The sequence below is a fragment of the Oncorhynchus masou genome, chromosome 28, assembly GCF_036934945.1.
Source record: "Oncorhynchus masou masou isolate Uvic2021 chromosome 28, UVic_Omas_1.1, whole genome shotgun sequence".
Taxonomy (NCBI): Eukaryota; Metazoa; Chordata; class Actinopteri; order Salmoniformes; family Salmonidae; genus Oncorhynchus; species Oncorhynchus masou.
The window spans coordinates 22,760,483-22,781,565 of NC_088239.1; the positions used below are offsets into that span (position 1 = coordinate 22,760,483).

The 21,083-nt window shown below is 38.9% G+C and overlaps 1 protein-coding gene across 1 annotated transcript in view; it reads right to left on the minus strand.

Moving 5' to 3' along the window:
* Positions 1 to 2,073: 2,073 nt before the first annotated feature.
* Positions 2,074 to 21,083, minus strand: part of LOC135517366 (V-set and transmembrane domain-containing protein 2A-like) — a 32,961-nt gene continuing 13,951 nt past the window's right edge. Inside the window, exons 3-5 of the mRNA XM_064941596.1 lie at positions 9,065 to 9,115; positions 8,449 to 8,779; positions 2,074 to 5,988 (exon numbers count right to left, since the gene is read on the minus strand). Of these exons, the coding sequence (XP_064797668.1) occupies positions 5,912 to 5,988; positions 8,449 to 8,779; positions 9,065 to 9,115 (459 nt within the window). The 3' untranslated portion in view covers positions 2,074 to 5,911. The remainder of the gene's footprint in view (positions 5,989 to 8,448; positions 8,780 to 9,064; positions 9,116 to 21,083) is intronic.

The following is a 21,083-nucleotide window of genomic DNA, read 5'->3' on the forward strand; positions in this document are numbered from 1 at the left end:
CACTGAAGTCCAAAAACAAAGGGAAAAAGTGAGAGAAGGAGAGCATTTAGATGCAAGAAGGAATTATATACAAGCAACATTTTCATGCTGTTTGTATGTGGCTGCTATGAAAGTTTACTGTGTTTGCGTGTGATCAGAGGTGTATTCATTCTGCCGATTCTGTTGAAAAAGTTTCTTAAACAGAAGGTAACTGAACGAAGCATGGATAAACATGGATAAACATGTGTCCAATACTAACTCTCATTTGCAACTGTTGGACTAATGATTAGATCAGAAAGATGTAGACAAGTGTGCAAGGCAGTTATAAATATTTCTCTATCTGTCACCTTGATTATTCAAATTATTCTCTCGACCTGTGTAAATGTTGTAAACTGACATTCATAGGCTAGGTTGTAGCAACCTCATGATGGGTATAGAGAATTTTTTTGTATCATGTAGTAGCCTAAACCTATTGATGTTACATTAAGCTGGGTGAATGGAATATGAATGACAGTCATCCAGTATGCTGTAATGGAAATAAGGCCATGCTCATAAATTGTTTTATTGTCCTCCCACATCTTAAACTCCATCGACTGCCACTGGATCATGTTGCCGTAATATAGTATATTTGTTAACAACTTAATAAACTTTGGAATCCAGTTGCTGAATATAAATGTGCTGCCATCCCCAGATTTATTCATATAATAATTTTCCCAGCCATGCTTCCCTGTGGAGCTATAGTGAGCCCGAACCACAATTAAAGTACTGGAGGCTGGGTTGCAATCATTTCCACATAAATAACGGATTTGGTGCTGACCAAATTAACAAACACAAGCCAGGCATAATTTTGCATTGTTGTTCATCTAGCGTTTCCACCCGTGGGGCCAATGGTTGGTATCATCCTTGCTAAATGTCCTTCTTTTCCCATCCCGAATCTTCTGATTAAACAAACCTGATTGCATCCGCAGTTGCAAATTTTAAATTAGAATTTCAAATTTTTTATATTTTTTAAATCTCGCTCCTCAATAGGATGATTGGATGAAATGTGAGAGCAAATTTTTCTGGGCAGTGAATTGCGATTTGATCATTTTCCTGTGACCACAGTGTACTTAGGCAGAGACTGAATTAAAAATCAACATGTACGATTACAGCCCTCCAGTAATACCAAGCTGTTACACTGCGTCTCTGCTTGCCCAGTTCTGCAATCAACGACAATGTACACAAATACCTGTGTCTTCTCTGAGTAGGTGACATGCATGCGCCATTGTCAAATTCAGTAAGTTGGAGTAAAACATTAGCACCAAAGTACATGTATCTTTATTTTCAAACTAAATAAATTATATACTATACCCTCCCAGGCGTTTCTTTATCACTATTTTAATCTACGCCTCATTCTACACTCTCAGACTACATAGGGAATGATCACGTTGCTGTAATATAGTATATTTGTTATCAGATGAATACACTTTGGAATCCAGTGGCTGAATGTGAATGTGCTGCCATCCCCAGATTTATTCATATAATCATTTCCCCAGCCATGCTTCCCTGTGGAGATATAGTGAGCCCGAACCACGATTAAAGTGCTGGAGGCTGGGTTGCAATCATTTCCGCATAAATAACGGACATGGTGCTGACCAAATTAACAAACACAAGTCAGGCATCATTTTGCATTGATGTTCATCTAGCGTTTCCACCCATGGGCCCAATGGCTGGCACCGTCCTTGCTAAATGTTCTTATTTTCTCATTCTGAATCTAATGATTAAACAAACCTGATTATATCCACAGTAGCAAATTTCAAATTTGAATATAACTGTATTTATATATTTTTTCCACATGCTTCAAAAGGATGACTGGATGACGTGAGAGCATTTTTTTCAGGGCAGTAAAGTTGTGGTTAGACCACAGTGTACTGAGACTGAATTCAAACCAACGTGTATGATTACAGCCCTCCAGTAATACCAAGCTGTTACACTGCGTCTCTGCTTGCCCAGTTCTGCAATCAACGACAATGTACACAAATACCTGTGTCTTCTCTGAGTAGGTGACATGCATGCACCATTGTCAAATTCAATAAGTTGGAGTAAAACATTAGCACCAAAGTACATTTATCATCTTTATTTTCAAACTACCACCGAACAAAAATATAAACGCAACATGTTTATATGTGTTGGTCCCATGTTTCATGAGCTGAAATTAAAGATCCCAGAAATGTTCCACATGCACGAAAGGCTTATTTCTCTTATTTCTCATATTTCTCATTTTGTGGCATATCAAGAAGCTGATTAAACAGCATGATCATTACACAGGTGCTGGGGACATTAAAAGGCCACAAACAACTTCCACAAAGTGTGCAGTTTTGTCACACAACAGAATGCCACAGATGTCTCAAGTTCTAAGGGAGCGTGCAATTGGCATGCTGACTGCAGGAATGTCCACCAGAGCTGTTGCCAGAGAATGTTATGTTCATTTCTCTACCATAAGCTGCCTCCAACATTGTTGCAGAGAATTTGTGGGTATCTTTAGCAGGAACCGGGAACCTGTTTGATCACCCCCTCATAACTCTGATAACTATTTACTAAATGACAGTTCTATGATACAAAGGTGAACACAGTCTTGCATACAGTAACTCCAGATAGATCTCTTCTATCAAAAATGATGTTTTTATAGCTGTACAGTGTACATAGTAGGACAGGCGTACTCGTGTGTCCATATTATGTACACGGTATAGTTGTAACAACGTCGCAACCTGTGCAGAAAACAGTTTCTCCTACAGCAGACTTTAATGATAGCAATGCAACAGATGGTGTTGTGAGCCAATAGACACAACTAATTGATAATACGAATATCCAGTTGGCATCCTTGCTATCTTATTAGATAAAACATTTTAGTTGTTATAATTGCAACCAGGTTAAATATACTTTTTGTGGTTTGGACCTCTCTAAAACCTTCAGTGGTGTTTTGACCAGACAGCGTTAAGCTTTGTCCTGATATCCACTCGGAATGGTTGAATGCGCAGTACGTGCCCCATTATGTGCCACACTATGACCGCCCAGTGAACTACATCCAATGTACTCACTAAGTCAAGTCATAATGTGTTACCGATTTAACAGATGGAATCCAGCAGAGGAAGCGGTGTTTGAATCCCATCTGTGAAAATGATTTATTTAAATATTTTTCTGATATCATCATTATAATACAAACTGCTGCAACGTTCCAGTACAGAAGCTTCACACAGTACCAAATCAAATGAAAATTACAGGTCATAACATTTTTGACAATTCAACAAACAGATAAGACTGCATTGAGATGAAGCGTAATAAGGAAACAATTCATCTATGTAGAGCTGAAACAATGGACATCGGCGTCATAAACAAAACATAACTGCTGTGTTGTTGTTTCTGAAACAATATCCATGGATTTGAGTTGCTCAAATGTCATAATATAGTATCTTGTTTGATGGACTGAGACTTCGGTGCTTGTTAGCCACCACAATTGTCAGACGTTGCAATTTCCTTATCAGACGACCTTTAAATTATATATCCACTTTGCTTGACCTTGTACTCTGTAGTGATTCCATTTCCTGTTGAAGTAGTAGGCCTTGCAACAGGTGTGCACTGACATGGCAAGTGGTCCTCCTTAACAGACTGTCAATAAAGTTGTTTTTAAATTCCATTTCCTGTTGTTAGTGCTTCAAAACGAATATATGACAACATTGTTACAAATACAGAACATAACTTTTCTCTGCTTTTAAACATTTGGATAAAAAAGGTTACATGCTGATTACTTTACAAGTTTTACAGATTTTTTATTTTATTTTTAACATTTTATACAGGGATTTGATCAACTGAAGGCATTCTTTTACTGTGCACACAGATATGCTATCCATTTTACCTGCTTGGAGAAGTATGTAATAAACATTCTACTAGCAGATGTCAACTTCTCAAAATCTTCTTCCTCAAAACTGAACAGTTAGGATTTGTGATAATAGTCATAAAATGACTCAATGGACAATAGCCTAATATTGATTGAGGTTAAGCAGCATGACACAGCTCTGCTAGATTAACTGTCCTCATCTCAGGAACCAGCTCAGATTAAATACTGTATATAGCCCACACATTTTGTACCCTGACCAGACTTGCTGATTAGGATATGTCTCTAGCTGGATTCCTCTGTATTATTTGCTCTGTCAGCTAACTCCAACTGCTGTATCAACAGGTTAAGATCCTTCTTAGTGGACCCAGGAATTTTTTTGTACTGCCAATACATATAATTATTCCATCCAAAGTGCTGTTGTTTTAAATACGATTTGAAGAAATGGACAGATGGTGCTTTGTGAATCTGGGCATATTGTCCACCTCGTTCTGAGATTGTAAAAAGATAGGGAATAAAGGGGCACAATATGTGAGAACACTAGGCAATAGTATAAGCAATGTGCAAAGAGATCGGTGTTGGTGAGCGTCAATATTGTATGGCCATAGCCACGGTCTTTGGTCACATGATACATTTTAAAATGGAGACTCTCTTCAGTCTATGGATACCCTCTTCAACTCAACTGAAAGGCAGATCTGAAGCACTGTTGCTGCACGATTACCAATACCACCTATTCATACAGTAGCTATGGTGGCATTATATGTCCAGTGCTCACTGCACTTAACAATGACGCTACATAAAATAGGTGCATCCATATAGTGAATCGAAATGATTCCAAGTGTTGAATGTCTATGGAACATTGCAGATAGACATTTAGAAAGATTCTATATATATGAACAGTTTAGTATAACAGTAGAATCCATGACTTCTGCTAACGGGTTCTGAAACAAGAGGTCAGATTGTCAAAGCGTTGTGTCGATGAACATTGAGAATGGACAAGAGCGAGAAAAATTTAAAACCATTTTCTTAATCACAAGACCTTTAAACTGTTTCCTTGTCCTTATCTGTGTGTTACAGATAAGGAACGTATACTATAGATACCGTTGGGGCATCATTCCACCATCAAATGGCATAAGAACTCTTCTTGGCTAATGTGAGATTCTTTACACAAAGATAATGCCCCTGAGCATTAGGCTACAGCAGTACCTAGATTCTTCTTTTCAGTAATGGAGCATATTTGAATATTAGAGCTGTGCTCTAAGTGAAGCATTCCATTTCTTAATGGCTTTTTACAATATTAGTGCAGCCAAATTTTAACGAATGGTCTGCTGGCACAGTCACATATAAACATTGACATTATTATGCTTCATAACATGTGAAGCTGTTGCACATCAGGAAATTACAAGAGATGGAAGTATTGTTTTTGTATACCAAAGGAAATACCGTACAAAAGTAAAGAATGTGAGAATGAATAAGAACAGATCCATAATAACAAAGTTCAAGAATTGTAGTTGCAGATTATACATATGCAGATTTTAAAATAATACAATGTCGAGTTGCCCTAATTTAGCAATCCAACTAGGCCTATACATCATTTTGTTGTATTTTAGTAGTTATTTTGTTTTGGGTGGGGCATGAATACCCTTGTACAATGTAGTTACATGATCAACAAAGTGAATGTAAGCTATAAACAGTTCAAGGAGTTTGAAATAAAACAATTATATACTCATATATTACACAAATATAGATCCTTTTGTTTTCTACTTTGACACAATAAATGTATTGCAGGAAACCAAAATAAAAGTATTTGTGAAAGATATTCCAAGTAGACACTGTCGGTTTCCTTTTTGTTTCAATTGTTGGGAGTGCTGAAGAAACATTGGCACAACAGGTAATCCCGCAGCTGGCCTTTGAGAAGGTGCCTCTTGTGTACAATGGGTAATAAGAATTCATTGGGTGCAGAGTAGTGGTGGGGGGGAAAAAGGGCCAACTGTGCTGTCTGCTTGGTGGTAATAATAGGCCATACATAGTGATACTGGGAGGAAAAGTCTGTTCTTGAAACTATAGCAAGGTATCCCTCATAAAGCCACAGCCAAGAATCAGGATGGCAAGTCCGTAGCTTGTAGCTATCCTAGTACCTGTGAATGAAGGCATACAGTTAGGACATACACAGTGCTCATCTTCACACAAAATATGTGCACAGTTCTTCTCTTTAACATGTATTGCTGTGGAGAAATGTATGTAAAAGCTACCATGGCACTAGTCTGAAACATTTTATACATTGTGCACATATGGAATGATCTTATTCTTAAATTAAATATGAATATGGAATACAAAAAAAACAACATTATATATGTTTGTGCATCACCATCTGACAACTGTATGATACTGAAAAGCCTGGCAGTCTTATGCGCATTTGGTTCATTTGCTTCTCAGGGACATTGTCCTTGAATTGATAAGATCAAAACTACAGGAAAAAGGCATCGATACATTTCTGTCCAAAGGATAATGATACAGAACTTTTAGTACAGTAGGAAGAGATAGGGAGCTATTCTGAATGGCAATGCTCTACTGTATATCGACGCAAGATTTTCTTCCGTTTAATCTCCCTGTAACACACAAGCTAAAATAGAATCAAAAGAATCAAAAGAAACCAGATTCCCTAATGAACTTTTTCTGGTACCTGCCCGGGACAGAAAAAGAGGCACAAAAAAAGTCATCCTACGAAACAAAGGCAGCATTAAGGAAATGGAAAATGAAATATTCCCTAAATCATGGTGACATTTACTGGATTTTTCCGTCAGACCAAGCACAGCAATGTTCTAAGAAGAGAATTGTCTGGGGACACTATGGTTTGGCCAAGCTCAATATCGGGAGGAGGAAAAAGACGGAGGCCTGTAACCCGCTGTTCCTCCCTGCCAGATTTCATTTGGCCCGGGGTGATCAAGTGAACAGTATTGCCACAGAGGAGCAGCAATCACGCTCGGCCAAAACATCCTCTACATGGAGAATAATGAATCAGCTCGTAGCCTGGGAGGCTGGACTAGGTTTACATGCCGATAGACACAGCTCTGATGACTTTCAGTGAATCTCTCACACCATCCATGAGAGCCCCACCTTAAAACATACTCAAACCCCTGAATATAGCTTAAATGCAATTCTTAGATACATACTGAAAAAGTAATGTCGCAGGAAAGGTTAAAAAACCTATCATTTGCCACAACCAAACTAAATAATTAGGCTACAACATGAGTACAACACTACTAAATACCAAACCAAATACTGTTGCTGTACAAGTACTGACTCAAATCGCTTTACATTGCACAGAGTAAAGTCACCTGATCCACCACCAATAGTATACAGCCTGAGTCTCCAGTTTACTCCTTATTTTGTCTAATGGAATACAGATTTGAAATATAAGGTAGAGTGACCTCCCTGCTGAGGGTGGGTGCGTCACCCAGGGATATGCCGCTGCCATAGGGAGAGAGCTGGCCTGGCGCCATCTATCTGCCTACATGATGGAGCTCGTGGTGGGCTACTGAAAAAAATGTGATAACACAGTCTGACTTGTGTAGCAAATCCCAGCTGGGATTTAGTGATATCAGAATGTACAGAAGCTAGGTTCGATGTCATATACACCGTGTTTCACAAATTCTCCCAGTTCTCAGTGTCATTCACCACTCAGCCATGTCTGATAGGACAGGGCTATTCCTTCTTCTGTGTTTGAAGTTGTATGAGCACATTGGGAAGAGGGTATGAAAGCAGCTATTTTCCAGAACCGGTTGGCGACTTGCCACATGGTTTAAACAAAGTTGAAGGCCTTTTGGTACAGTACATATCACTTCTGGGACATTTGTTGTATTTCATTTCAGTGACCCAAAGCGTTGAAAAACCAACAGTGCCAAAACCAATATATGCAGACTGTGAGGTAACTAGACCTGACACATTGGTCTTCTCTGCACAGGCAAGTAACTCAGGCAAACCTCCATGCACTTAATTCCGACTCGGCTAACAGTTGCCATCATTTACAGGTAAGGCAACGTGGAAAATCGTTTTACTCTCACAGGTCTAATTTCATCCAATTGTTTGACAATTGTTGTTCATCGACCAAAAAACCTGCATTTGCAGCAATGTAACTGTCCTCCAGTCATAACAGTGCTCAGTAAAGGTAAGACCGCAGGGGGAGCAATAGAGGAACATTTATCAGTGTCATACACTGCACAGAGCATTCAGCGCCACACAGTTGTCAGCATAATTTGGGGCGCTTCTGCCTCATAATCACAAACTGCAGTCTGGGCTTTTATTTCTGCTGTATTTCCACATTCAATTGTAATGTTCACTCACTACAGTGTCCTTCGGTGTCTTTTTGATTAACTACATGGGTGAATTGCTTTAAAGTGGAATAAACTGACAAGCGGACAGCAGACTGAAGGAAGACAGACAAGAAACATGCAGATGGACAAGCAGACTGACATACAGGCAGAAAAAAAGACATTTTTTTACAAATAGTTAGACGGATTGGCTGACGATTTACCCTACTGAAGGGAAGAAAATTTATATGAAAAACCAAAGCAGAATCTCTGGCGCCGTTATCTCACCTGAACTGTGTTTGACTGTCTTGGCTGAGGAAGTCTGAGAGCTGGAGGTAGAGCGGACCCTCTGGTCGGCGCTCATGCCGTCTTGTGCTGCTGTGGAGCCTGTCTTGCGGGGCTTCTTATCTGCTGTCAGGTGGGACAGGGGGGACGTCTTCTTGACCGGTCTGATGCGGGGCCTGGTGCTGTTCACATTCAGGTAGGCCTGGACCTTGTACTCCAGCAGCTCTCCGTAGTTGGCGTTGGTGACTCTGCACTCATACAGGCCCTCGTCACTCTTCCCCACCCGGGAGATCTGCAGTTTGTGGGAGATGTCGTTTCCCTGTACCTTCACTGTCTGTAGAGATAAAGTTAAAGAGATGTTCAATGAATGATGCAGGAGCAACTACATCCCATCCACATGACTGGTTGTTCAGTACAAAGAACCATGTAATGACACAACAGAAACATCAAACAAATGTTTTTGGTCATATACACCTGTTTAGCAGATGTTAATGCAGGTGTAGCAAAATAGTGGTAATGGTGATGGTTTTATGTGTCCATACTTATGGTGTCCATATTAGGAAATATGATGTTGCCCTAATATGGACACTGTAAAAGCTCTGTACATACAATAACTTACACTTATTTTAGTCCCTTCGTCGTCTGGATCAGGCTCTGGTATCATTTCCATCTAAGAAAACAGAGAAAATAAAAATTCACTTAAAAAGCTGAAGAAGCGTTTGAAAGGGAGACATCAATGCATTACAAGACTCTAACATGCTGACCACACTGCTCGCGTTGTGTGCGTGAGTGTGGCAAAATAAATACATACATGTTATTCAATCATTGCACCCACACTGCTGGCGCGTGCCAATGAGCGTCTGTGACGCCAGGCGCTAAAATAGAACTTGGTTCTATTGGTGACGCCTGACGCACTGCAAGTCTTGGAGGATATACCCACGTGCCATCTCCTCATTGGTTTTTCGGAGCATATACCCATGTGGGTGATTGGAAGATGAACTGAGGTCCACACTCCAGTCGGTGGTGGTAATGCACCTTAAAGTTGGTTTCCAACCTCAATATAAAGTCCAAAGAAGATGACACCTGAAGGAGGGGAGATTACTAGAAACAAACCCGGTTTACCATTTTATTTGTGGATTAATTGTCAGAGTAGAAAACCTTGTGCATTTCAGGTAAAATAACAATCCAATGTTTATATCCCAGGACAAATTTGCTAGCAACAACAAGCTAGCTAGCTAAATTGGCATAAATGTTTATGTCCCCAAAATAATATAGTTGGTTCAAAGTTTGTTTTGATATTTTAACCTGCGTGTCCTGATCGTGTCTGATGTGGGTGGACAAAATCAACATGCACGCGATGGCGGTCTGGTCAGCATGTAAGAGAAAATGATAAAACAGATATATTTTTATACCAGTCTCGTCTTCACAGTCACTGAAGCAAAAATGGCAAAAAGCCCCTGGTATTCCTCTAAAGTACATTTCAGGTGTAAATGCGGCATCATTCATCGATGGCTATAAATGTTTGATAGCTACATCAATAAACAGTTTATCCCAGATGGAAGAAGCAAAAACATACCAATTGAATGAAAGATCGACTAAAATGAAAGAAAATGAAATCCCATATTCTTCCCCATTCTGTACATTTAGAATGAATGAAAAGCGCTGTGAAAACAATCAATGAAAGAAAGGGATTTTGATAGTCAGTAAAAGGAGGCAGTTCGAAAACAGAATGATTATACTCTTTGACAAATTGACAAATGTTTCCTCATAAATGAGACTGAACAAGCAAAAATTGTAAATCATAATCATCTTAAAAAATGTTCTCTCTATAGGCATATGAAATATAATTAACTGCCAGGAGGCTTTACCCAAAACCAACATTCAAATAAGAGACTCTCAAAGAAGTTAAAACACAAAGCCCTTAAAAAGTGACCCAGCTTTAGGTTGAGCAGCAGGTAGTCTAGAGGTTAAGAGTGCTGGGCCAGTAACCGATGCTGGTTTGAATCCCCAATCTAACTAGTTTAACAATTTGTTGGTGTTCCCTTGAGCAAGGCACTTGATCCCAATTGCTCTGGATAAGAGTGTCTGCTAAAAATGTAAAACATGCCCATGTTCTTGCTCTGGTGAAAGTACTCTGGCACTATAGCAAACACTCAGTCCAAAGCCTATATCATGGAATTGGCATTGCATTTCAAATGGACTTATTCCTGGGAAAGTCTGTTAAATTCAGAGCCTCTTTTAAACCAGTCCATGAAAGAAACAGCAACAGAGGGGATAAACGCTGTCAGCTCCACGGGAGACTTAAAATAAGGCTGGAAAAGTACAGGAGCTACTTAAGAAAACCAGAATGAGAGTGTTTTGTGTCAAGTATATAATTACTTCAGAGATGCCAATACTTACAATATAATACATTTTTCCAATTCTGATCAATGCTAATAACAGACAGATTGACTGTTTGTTATTTTTCTGCCATCATCAATCTTCACAGATGTCAGACACAAAAGTTAACATTTTACCCTCAACCGTCTCAGACAGACCATTCTCTTTTGAATTGCCAAGACAAAGTTGATGGTGATGCAGTGGTCATTTTGCCACTCTTTTTAGATGTAATTCTAATCAGAGAGAGCGAGAGAGCGCGCGAGAGGGAGGGTTGAGAGAGAGCGCGACAGAGAGCACGAGAGAGAGCACGAGAGAGAGCACAAGAGAGAGCGCGAGAGAGAGAGAAGAACAATCAAATCAAATTTTATTTGTCACATACACATGGTTAGCAGATGTTAATGCGAGTGTAGCGAAATGCTTGTGCTTCTAGTTCTGACAATGCAGTAATAACCAATGAGTAATCTAACCTAACAATTCCACAACTACTACCTTATACACACAAGTGTAAAGGGATAAAGAATATGTACATAAAGAGATATGAATGAGTGATGGTACAGAACGGCATAGGCAAGATGCAGTAGATGGTATCGAGCACAGTATATACATATGAGATGAGTAATGTAGGGTATTTAAACAAAGTGGCATAGTTTAAAGTGGCTAGTGATACATGTATTACATAAAGATGCAGTAGATGATATAGAGTACAGTATATACATATGAGATGAGTAATGTAGGGTATGTAAACATTATATTAAGTGGCATTGTTTAAAGTGGCTAGTGATACATTTTTTACATCAAAGTGGCTGGAGTTGAGTCAGTATGTTGGCAGCAACCACTCAATGTTAGTGGTGGCTGTTTAACAGTCTGATGTCCTTGAGATAGTAGCTGTTTTTCAGTCTCTCTGTCCCTGCTTTTATGCACCTGTACTGACCTCGCCTTCTGGATGATAGCGGGGTGAACAGGCAGTGGCTCGGGTGGTTGTTGTCCTTGATGATCTTTATGGCCTTCCTGTGACATCGGGTGGTGTAGGTGTCCTGGAGGGCAGGTAGTTTGCCCCCGGTGATAAGTTGTGCAGACCTCACTACCCTCTGGAGTAGAGGTCGACCGATTATGATTTTTCGATACCGATACCGATTACTGGAGGACCAAAAAAAGCCGATACCGATTGATCGGCTGATTTGTATTTTATTTATTTGTAATAATGACAATTACAATAGTACTGAATGAACACTTATTTTAACTTAATATAATACATCAATAAAATCAATTTAGCCTCAAGTAAATAATAAAACATGTTGCATTTGGTTTAAATAATGCAAAAACAAAGTGTTGGAGAAGAAAGTAAAAGCACAATATGTGCTATGTAAGAAAGCTAACGTTTCAGTTCCTTGCTCAGAACATGAGAACATATGAAAGCTGGTGGTTCCTTTTAACATGAGCCTTCAATATTCCCAGGTAAGAAGTTTTAGGTTGTAGTTATTATAGGAATTATAGGACCATTTCCCTCTATACCATTTGTATTTCATTAACCTTTGACTATTAGATGTTCTTATAGGCACTTCAGTATTGCCAGTGTAACAGTATAGCTTCCGTCCCTCTCCTCGCTTCTCCCTGGGCTCGAACCAGCAACACAACGACAACAGCCACCATCAGAGCAAGGGGAACAACTACTAGAAGGCTCAGAGTGAGTGACGTTTGAAATGTTATTAGCGAGCGCTAACTAGCTAGCCATTTCACTTCGGTTACACCAGCCTCATCTCGGGAGTTGATAGGCTTGAAGTCATAAACAGCGCAATGCTTGAAGCACAACGAAGAGCTGCTGGCAAAACGCACAAAAGTGCTGTTTGAATGAATGTTTACTCGCCTGCTTCTGCCTACCACTGCTCAGTCAGATACTTAGATACTTGTATGCTCAGTCAGATTATATGCAACGCAGGACACGCTAGATAATATCTAGAAATATCATCAACCATGTGTAGTAAACTAGTGATTATGATTGATTGTTTTTTATAAGATACATTTAATGCTAGCTAGCAACTTACCTTGGCTTACTGCATTCGCGTAACAGGCAGTCTCCTTGTGGAGTGCAACGAGAGAGAGGCAGGTCCTTATTGTAAGCTGGCAAGATTGGATCCCCCGAGCTGACAAGGTGAAAATCTGCCGTTCTGCCCCTGAACGAGGGAGTTAACCCACTGTTCCTAGGCCGTCATTGAAAATAAGAATGTGTTCTTAACTGACTTGCCTAGTTAAATAAAGGTATAAAAAATATATATATTAAAATTGGAAAATCGGCCGATCACCGTTCCACAGACACCCCAGCCACATTTATGTCCAAAAGTAGAACGGGGGCTGATGACTGTTTTGCCCAGTGATGTAGTCGAGTCACTAAACCCCGCCCAAAAATACCGATTTCCGATTGTTATGAAAACTTGAAATCGGCCCTAATTAATCGGCCATTCCGATTAATCGTCAACCTCTACTCTGGAGAGCCTTACGGTTGTGGGTGGAGCAGTTGCCGTACCAGGCGGTGATACAGCCCGACAGGATGCTCTCGATTGTGCATCTGTAGAAGTTTGTGAGTGCTTTTGGTGACAAGCCAAATCACAATCCCCAGATGGTGCCGCAAAGTAGTATGGGTTGCACCACCATCACTCGGTCCCGTCATTACCATTGTTATCACCATTCCACAGACACCCCCAGCCACATTTATGTCCAAAAGTAGAACGGGGCTGATGACTGTTTTGCCCAGTGATGTAGTCGAGTCACTAAACCTCGAGTCCAAATCGAGTCCCAAGTCCCCCATGCTTCAATCCGAGTCCAAGTCCGAGTTACCGATGGTTGAGTCACAAGACGAGTCACTAGTCCCTATGGTCCAAGTGCTCAAGTCTAAGTCACTAGGGTCCACATTAACAAAATATAAAGTTACCCAGTCAGATATAGTGTAGTGGCAAGAGGGATTTAGTCAATAAACATTTTTATATCCATAGACTACTGGTAATGTTACCAGGGCAGTGTTTAGTTGCAAAACGTTGCCAATAGAAATTCCATGAATAGAACCTACGTTATTTTTTTTTTGTCTATTTGCCAGAGAGGCATGTTTGTTCTACATCTATCTGAACGTTCCAAAATGTTGTGTCCTGCTGAACGTGCCCCAGGTTGTTAGCTATAACCAGCTAATTCTTGCCCATAGGGGGCACAGAATTGCCTTTCTTGCAAACTAAAAACTCAACAATGCAATAATCAAAAACATTGTAATACTAGAAAGAACACACAAGAAATAAGAAGAAATGTGAAGAACGCAATAAGTAAGTAAGTAAGCATTCTACTGTATATACAGGGTCAGTTTCAATACCATATTTACAATGTGCAGGGATACTGGAGTGATGGAGGGAAGGTACTGTATGTATATGGGTAAGGTGACTAGGCAATAGGGTATAAGATAAACAGAGTAGCATGAAGACTTTAGAAAAGCAATCAATTACTAAATGTATCGAATAAGACTCACATTCCTTTCAATAGTTTACCTAGATTTTAGCAAAGATGCTGAGAAGCAAATTTTATTTCTTTAAAAAAAACATAACCACCTGTCAGGATACAGGCAGTTCAAGATATATGCTTAGATATGCGGGAAAAGTAACATATTTTTGACATAGAATTAAGCATTATAGGATTATATCTTTAGATTGCAGAAAAATCTGGTCCGCAAGTAGCATACTTTTAGAACAGCCCGCGATATACTTAATGAATGTAATGCACGATAGAAAGAAAAAAAAAACAGAGAAAAAAAACATTTATTTTGAACGGTAATGGCTAGAATCAAGCTGTTTCCTTTGAGGAAAAGAGGGAGACTTGGCTAGTACGTTCGCTACAGAACCTGGCTATAAAATTCAGTAGGGATGAGCGAGACTACAAATTCCTAAACGTGTCTATGCTCAAGGGAGCGACAAACATAGCTAGATCGTTGTATTACTGTTAAACTTAATTCTGCTATTGTTTTTAATTTCTTAAAACAGCTTGTGTTTCTTATCCAGGAAAAGGGTATCTAACTAGAAGGCTGGTGCTGACTGGTTAGCTACGGGGAAGCAAGAGAGTCCCCTGTGCAATGTGTATGATCAGAGGCGGAGCCAGAGTGGAGCCTGTCTGCACACACTCATCGCTTGCTCCCCCGCCGCTCATGAGCTGACGTAGCATAGGCTGTGTGTGCCGAGTGTGGCACATCCTTCCCACTCCTACACAGAACATCTGCGCTGCTAATATTAATTGTGCTCATAAATGAAAAGCTCTCAATCTCTCCAAAAACTCTTGTCCAGTCCATTTAGTAGTCTGATTTTAGTCACAGAGACAATTTAGTCTCGACTTGTTTTAGGGAACTGAAAAATATTTTTTGTTTAGTTACAGTTTTTTCTCTGGGACTATTTAGTCAGTTATAGTCTCGTCAATTGTCACTGAAAAATAGGTGCTTGGTGAATATTTTAGCCAATATTTTTGGTGATGAAATTAACACTGATGATGTGAAGGTAATTGGTGGGGCTTCTGCATGGATTTCACCAAAGTCCTCTATCTCAATCTTTTCTTGACAAACTGCCCCCTGATTTAAACAATATATGTCACCTGGGGTAGATCATTTTCTTAAAATAAAGACCTTCACATCTGCCTACCTGGTTTCCCTCTGTGTTCAAACGTCATGTATTTCTTAAAGTGGACATAGAATGTTAAATACTCTGACATTCATCTACCCTTCAATGACCAGAGAATAGGTCCAGCAGAAAGAGATTGGAGTATGCCTAGCCTGTCTCTCCAGTTCAGTTCTGGATCACAGCTTTATGGGGTGCTTTATCCCAATTGGGTCTGGTGAATTTCCATTGGCTTTGCGAACCATAAAAATGCTGGGCATTTAACTGTCGAACTCCATTAGTCATTTAGCCTTGTACAAACAAATGCAATTTATTTAATTGTGAAATAATGCATTTCAGATATTATTTCAGAATCCAGACATTTATCTTGAAGTGTAATAGACATTTATAGGCCACTTGCAGACTGCCGTTGTGTTGTCAGACACTTAACTGTCACGGAAATGTGCTGATTTCATAATGAGAGAAATCTATACAAATGTACACAAGTTTAAGCCTGTAGCTTCAGCGGAACTGAATAGCTTGGTTTTTCAAATGGGAAATAGACTTGTAGTCTTAGAATGCCCGTTTTCATCAATAAAGATGCCCCTTCGCCTCCGAATGTTTTCTGTATAATTTCCAAGCGTTCTTTAGATTGACTGAATGTCTTTTGACATTGATGCAAAAGTTTAAAGTGACAATAAGAAACAAAAGAGCCATTGCTTTCTCATTTGTATTTCATTTTCGACGCCTGGCTGCCTTCTGAGCTCGACACACTCTCAGCCGTTTGGAGTATCTCAATTTCAATCTCTTGTCTCTTTATTACAAAAACCCTCCACTGTGACACACTGCTGTTTCTCATGCAAACTGAAATTGACTTCATGTAAAATGAGTCCCACAATTACTGTGTAAAAAGCAAGCGGCCGCCCATTTCCCTGCAACCAAATGGTAATATCTACGTTGAAATACTGTATAGACCTAATGCACTTCCACTCATCATTACGATTGTCTGGCTTATTTCATTATTTCTGTTATGATCCTTTTGTTATTGTCAATAAGGCCTTTGTGTTACATTTAATCACTGGCAGCCTTGATTTCAAAACAAATCAGGTCATAAAATCAGCAGCAACAACGTGTTGAAACGTGTCTCTATGTCCTTCATGCTTTGAAATGTCTGATGTACAGTATGTATGTTGTCCTTTCGTATATAATGCTTTCGTGTTTTTATGTTCACCTGCACGGGACTACAGATGTAAACGAGCTGTTAGCTAAATCTGTTGCAAAGCACCACTTCTCACTTTTGATAAATGCTTGTTGCACATTGTACTACACATTAATAAACAACTAGACTCGCCCTCTCATCCTTTAAAAGGTCACCTAAGCCCCTTGAGCTCAACAAGCTATTCACAATAGCGTTACTAGAGCCTGCCCAAGCCAACAACCAAACGAAAGATGATCAACTTGGATGTAGATTCACTTTCGGTAACACTTGAGTCTTTAATTGGTGGAACTGCCACGTCAGTTTTGGATATTACAACAACAAACTAGTTACTACAAACAACTAACACTTTTCTTTTCCCCCTTGCACTCGAGATAGAATAGCAGAATGTGTACTGCGTTTTCTTTTACAACACTTAAGCCTCATTCACATTACATCTAAGCAGTCCGTTGCGTTACGCCTGATGTCATTCATTTCAATGGGGACTGTCCACAACGGAATGGTATCGCAGCACCCCCTTGCGGTTGAAGGCTCAGTTACGAAACAACTGAGCCAGAGTCCGTCAATAGAACAGGAAGTTACCAAACCACAGAGCAAGAAAATAATATGTGGTTTTCGGCAATGGCCTTATGGGACAATTACGCATTACTATAAGTGAGTACTATTTTAGTAGCCTAATGTTCAATAATACACATTCGCTGTTAAGCCAATTATATTTTGACTGTTGCCTCCTGTTATATTTCATTGTGATGGTAATGACACTTTTTTAATGATCATTATTCGGTGGAGGTCGCTAGCTACAGTATCTTCAACCTAGTTGCTCTGTAAACTAGCTTGATTTGAGGAAAGTTGAGGGAAAAGTAATTAAACGAAACATGTTTTATTATCACCTGAAACAATGTTTCTCCTGTCTTAAATAAAGGTCATGTTTTTCAATCTTCCAAAATAAATGTGATTTCTGACAGGATACTATGCTCCTCCATTTTGTATTGTGAAACCCTATGCTCTCCGTCCAGTAGAGGGACGAGATGAAGATGCCGTACGGCGTAATGACATTCGTCACAATGTGTGGACTACTGTGCTCCTCTCCTCCATTTCTCCTCCATTACATCAACAAATCAGAGACGATAACGAATGCGCCGGGTGAAAATGGTGTTGTTTCCCCAAATGTGGAGTCGATCTTTAAAACCTTTTACTGCAGTGAGCTAAATCAGGGTCACACAATGTTTATTGGTAGTCTTAAACAAATCTACTTTGAAACAAAAGCATACACATCACACACATGGTTATGGGCTTAAATAAAGTAAGACACCTGTACAATGTTAGATAAGGAGTTGAAATGTATTCAATTATTTTTAGTTTGCATCCCACTATTACTTTATATACATCACAGAAGACTGAAATATAACAAAACTGTTTGACATAGAAACACCGGATTTCGAAAAAAAAGTTGATTAATTATGAAATTATGAAAATGTTTAATAATGTTCCACCCATAAGACCACTAGAGGGTGATTTGGTCATTTGACCACAGCCAACAGGCAAAGGTTTATTAGCAGCTATTTTCAATCAGTTGAAAAATTGGCACTAAGGCATACCATGACTGAAGTAAGCTTGCAAGTAAGCATTTCACTGTTTCATGTGCACGTGACGAATAAAGTTTGATTTGATTCAAAAAGTAGAAGCTCTGTGTACAGCAATGTGTTTTCTTTAAGTTGTTGGTTAGTAACAAATTAGAGTCCAAAACACATGTTAAAAAAAACACACAAAAATCATGCACACTTAGAAAGACAACGGTCAATCTTGATTTGTTGTCTGAGGCTGTCCTGATATGGACACCATTTTCAAGTGTGCTGTTTTTAACATGTGTTTTAGGAACTACAAGTGAACTTCATTTACAAAATCTCTGAACCTTTAAACAAGTCCTCTGTGATAACATCAAGTGGCCGATAATAACGTTAGAGTGTGTTAAGTTGGAGTACATAAAACACCATGCAGCCTTGTAAGTGCTCGCTAATTACAAACCTCACTGACTCTTGAGTAGGCGCTCAAGACGTTATGGCCCAAGATCTGTTGTTAATGTTAATTATAGTCACTGAAATCATGTTCTTGAGTTCTTCTCACATGGAAAAGAGCAGCAAAGGCTCCAGTGCAATTGGTCAAGTGTCAGGTGCTGCAATGGCAATTACATGTATAATAGTTACACAGCAGTATCTTCCGATATGAGAGAGAGTGTAGGACTCAGAATCAGTCATCTAAACAGCCTTCCAAATGTGCAAAGGTGTTAAAAATAGCAAATATTTTAAATAGATGGGACAAAACAAGTTTGGAATACTCAGTGGTGCAAAGTACTTAAGTAAAAATACTTTAAAGTACTAGTCTTTTTGGGGGCTATCTGTACTTTACTTACCTATTTATTTTTTTCACAACTTTTACTCCACTCTTACTCGTTACATTTAAAAAAAAACCCTACTGCCTCTGATCTGGCTGACTCACTTAACACAATTGCTTCATTTGTAAATTATGTAAGTAAATAAATAAAAACGAGGAAATCGTGCTGTCTGGTTTGCCTCATATAAGGAATTTGAAATGATTTATACTTTTAATTTTGATACTTTAGAATATTTTAGAGATTATATTTACTTTATATACTTAAGTATATTTAATACCAAATACTTTTAGACTTTTACTCAAGTAATATTTTACTGGGTGACTTTCATTTTCATTTTCTTTTAAGGTATCTTTACTTTTACTCAAGTATGTCATTTGGGTACTTTTTCCCCCCAACACTGGGAATACTGTACATGTAGCTCATGATTGCATTGCATATATTGTTGCGCTGTTTGCATTAAATCTGCATAATTTATCATCTTCTCAGAGGAATTGTAAAAAGGGTTTGAGATAAATCACTCTGCAAATAGTGTAAAGTAATAATGTCTGCATTTCAGTGCTGTTTAGAAGGCATTCAATTAAATGAGTATTCGTAAAAGGAAAAAGCTGAGTCGTGTGGACGAAACAACACTCCTACTCAGCCCTTGAGATGCTCCCAGTCTAGAAACAGGACACAAGATTAAGTTTATGTATATGTTAAAGTAAAGCATTGGCTTTTCAAAATTGGCAGAGGCTTGTGTGCTGTGACTCACAGTGGAGAAATAGACAGGAGATGAAACTGAGCCTTTGGGATCTCAAACATACATAGTTCAAGGAAGAACAACATCTTACAAAAATAACTTCTCGACTACCTCTGGATTTCAATGGATAGATGTTGAAGGAAGACTGCTGCTACACTTTCTATATAGATATCTTCACTGGCATTGATCTTGTTAATAAGTCTGGGCAAGAAGTGGCTACATATGGAAAGACCCTTAGTATTTCTTTATAACAAAAAAAGTTTTCAAATACATTATTCACATTCATGTTGAATAATCACTGTAATTATGAAGCTAACTTTAATATGCACAGTCTAATAACACTATAAGCTATTAACCAATTTGATGGAAGTTAATTGGCACATCAATCAACCATTAAAAACATCTTGTGGTATTTAAGTCAAAATCACCGACGGATTACAGATCTTGAGATAGCATAATATCTACAGCCTTTTGTTTTTATAACTACCGGTCTATTCTTAACTTGTACAGTTGTGTACATCATACACTGTGACGGGTTGTACAGTAGCATAACAATCCAAGTACTTTACACACGACCTGTTCATTGACCAATCAAAGTATTTAGCAAAGTATTGACCCATGACCTTCAGACATTACTTAAGTCTGTAGAAACTGAGCAAAAGTCGTATTTATGTGGCATTGGCACATATGAAATTCCTCAACCGCAATAATACCTGAATACCTCAAATCAATATTATTTTACACTTGCTTAAGGGTTTAAAAGTAAAGCCATGTTTTCCTTGCAATTGGCATACCAAGGGAAGGTACTGTATGTACTGCATTATTGAAAAGCTGTGCTTCACTGGATTTTTTGATTCTAAATGCAAAAGACCCCTCTTAGGCGAGAGAGAGAGAGAGAGAGAGAGAGAGAGAGAGAGAGAGAGAGAGAGAGAGAGAGAGAGAGAGAGAGAGAGAGAGAGAGAGAGAGAGAGAGAGAGAGAGAGAGAATATGAGTGCCCGTCTATAATTTTTGGGGGAATCCATACATGCTTTGAAGTTAAAACAGTAGGCCTCACATGATGCAACATATAAATGGGCATCACATAACACTAAAAACAAAACAAGAAAAAGCAATAACATTGAGACTAAAGAGCAGGCTTAGGTTAAATGTTGCCTCAAAAATATCAGAGCCTTAACAATGATGAGAAACAAGCAATCGAATATAATAAATGTGCACTAATTACTAAAGTACAGTACCTGGACTGATATCAGTCATTTTGATGAATTATTATCAAACTCCCTTTGAGGGGATTGATACAA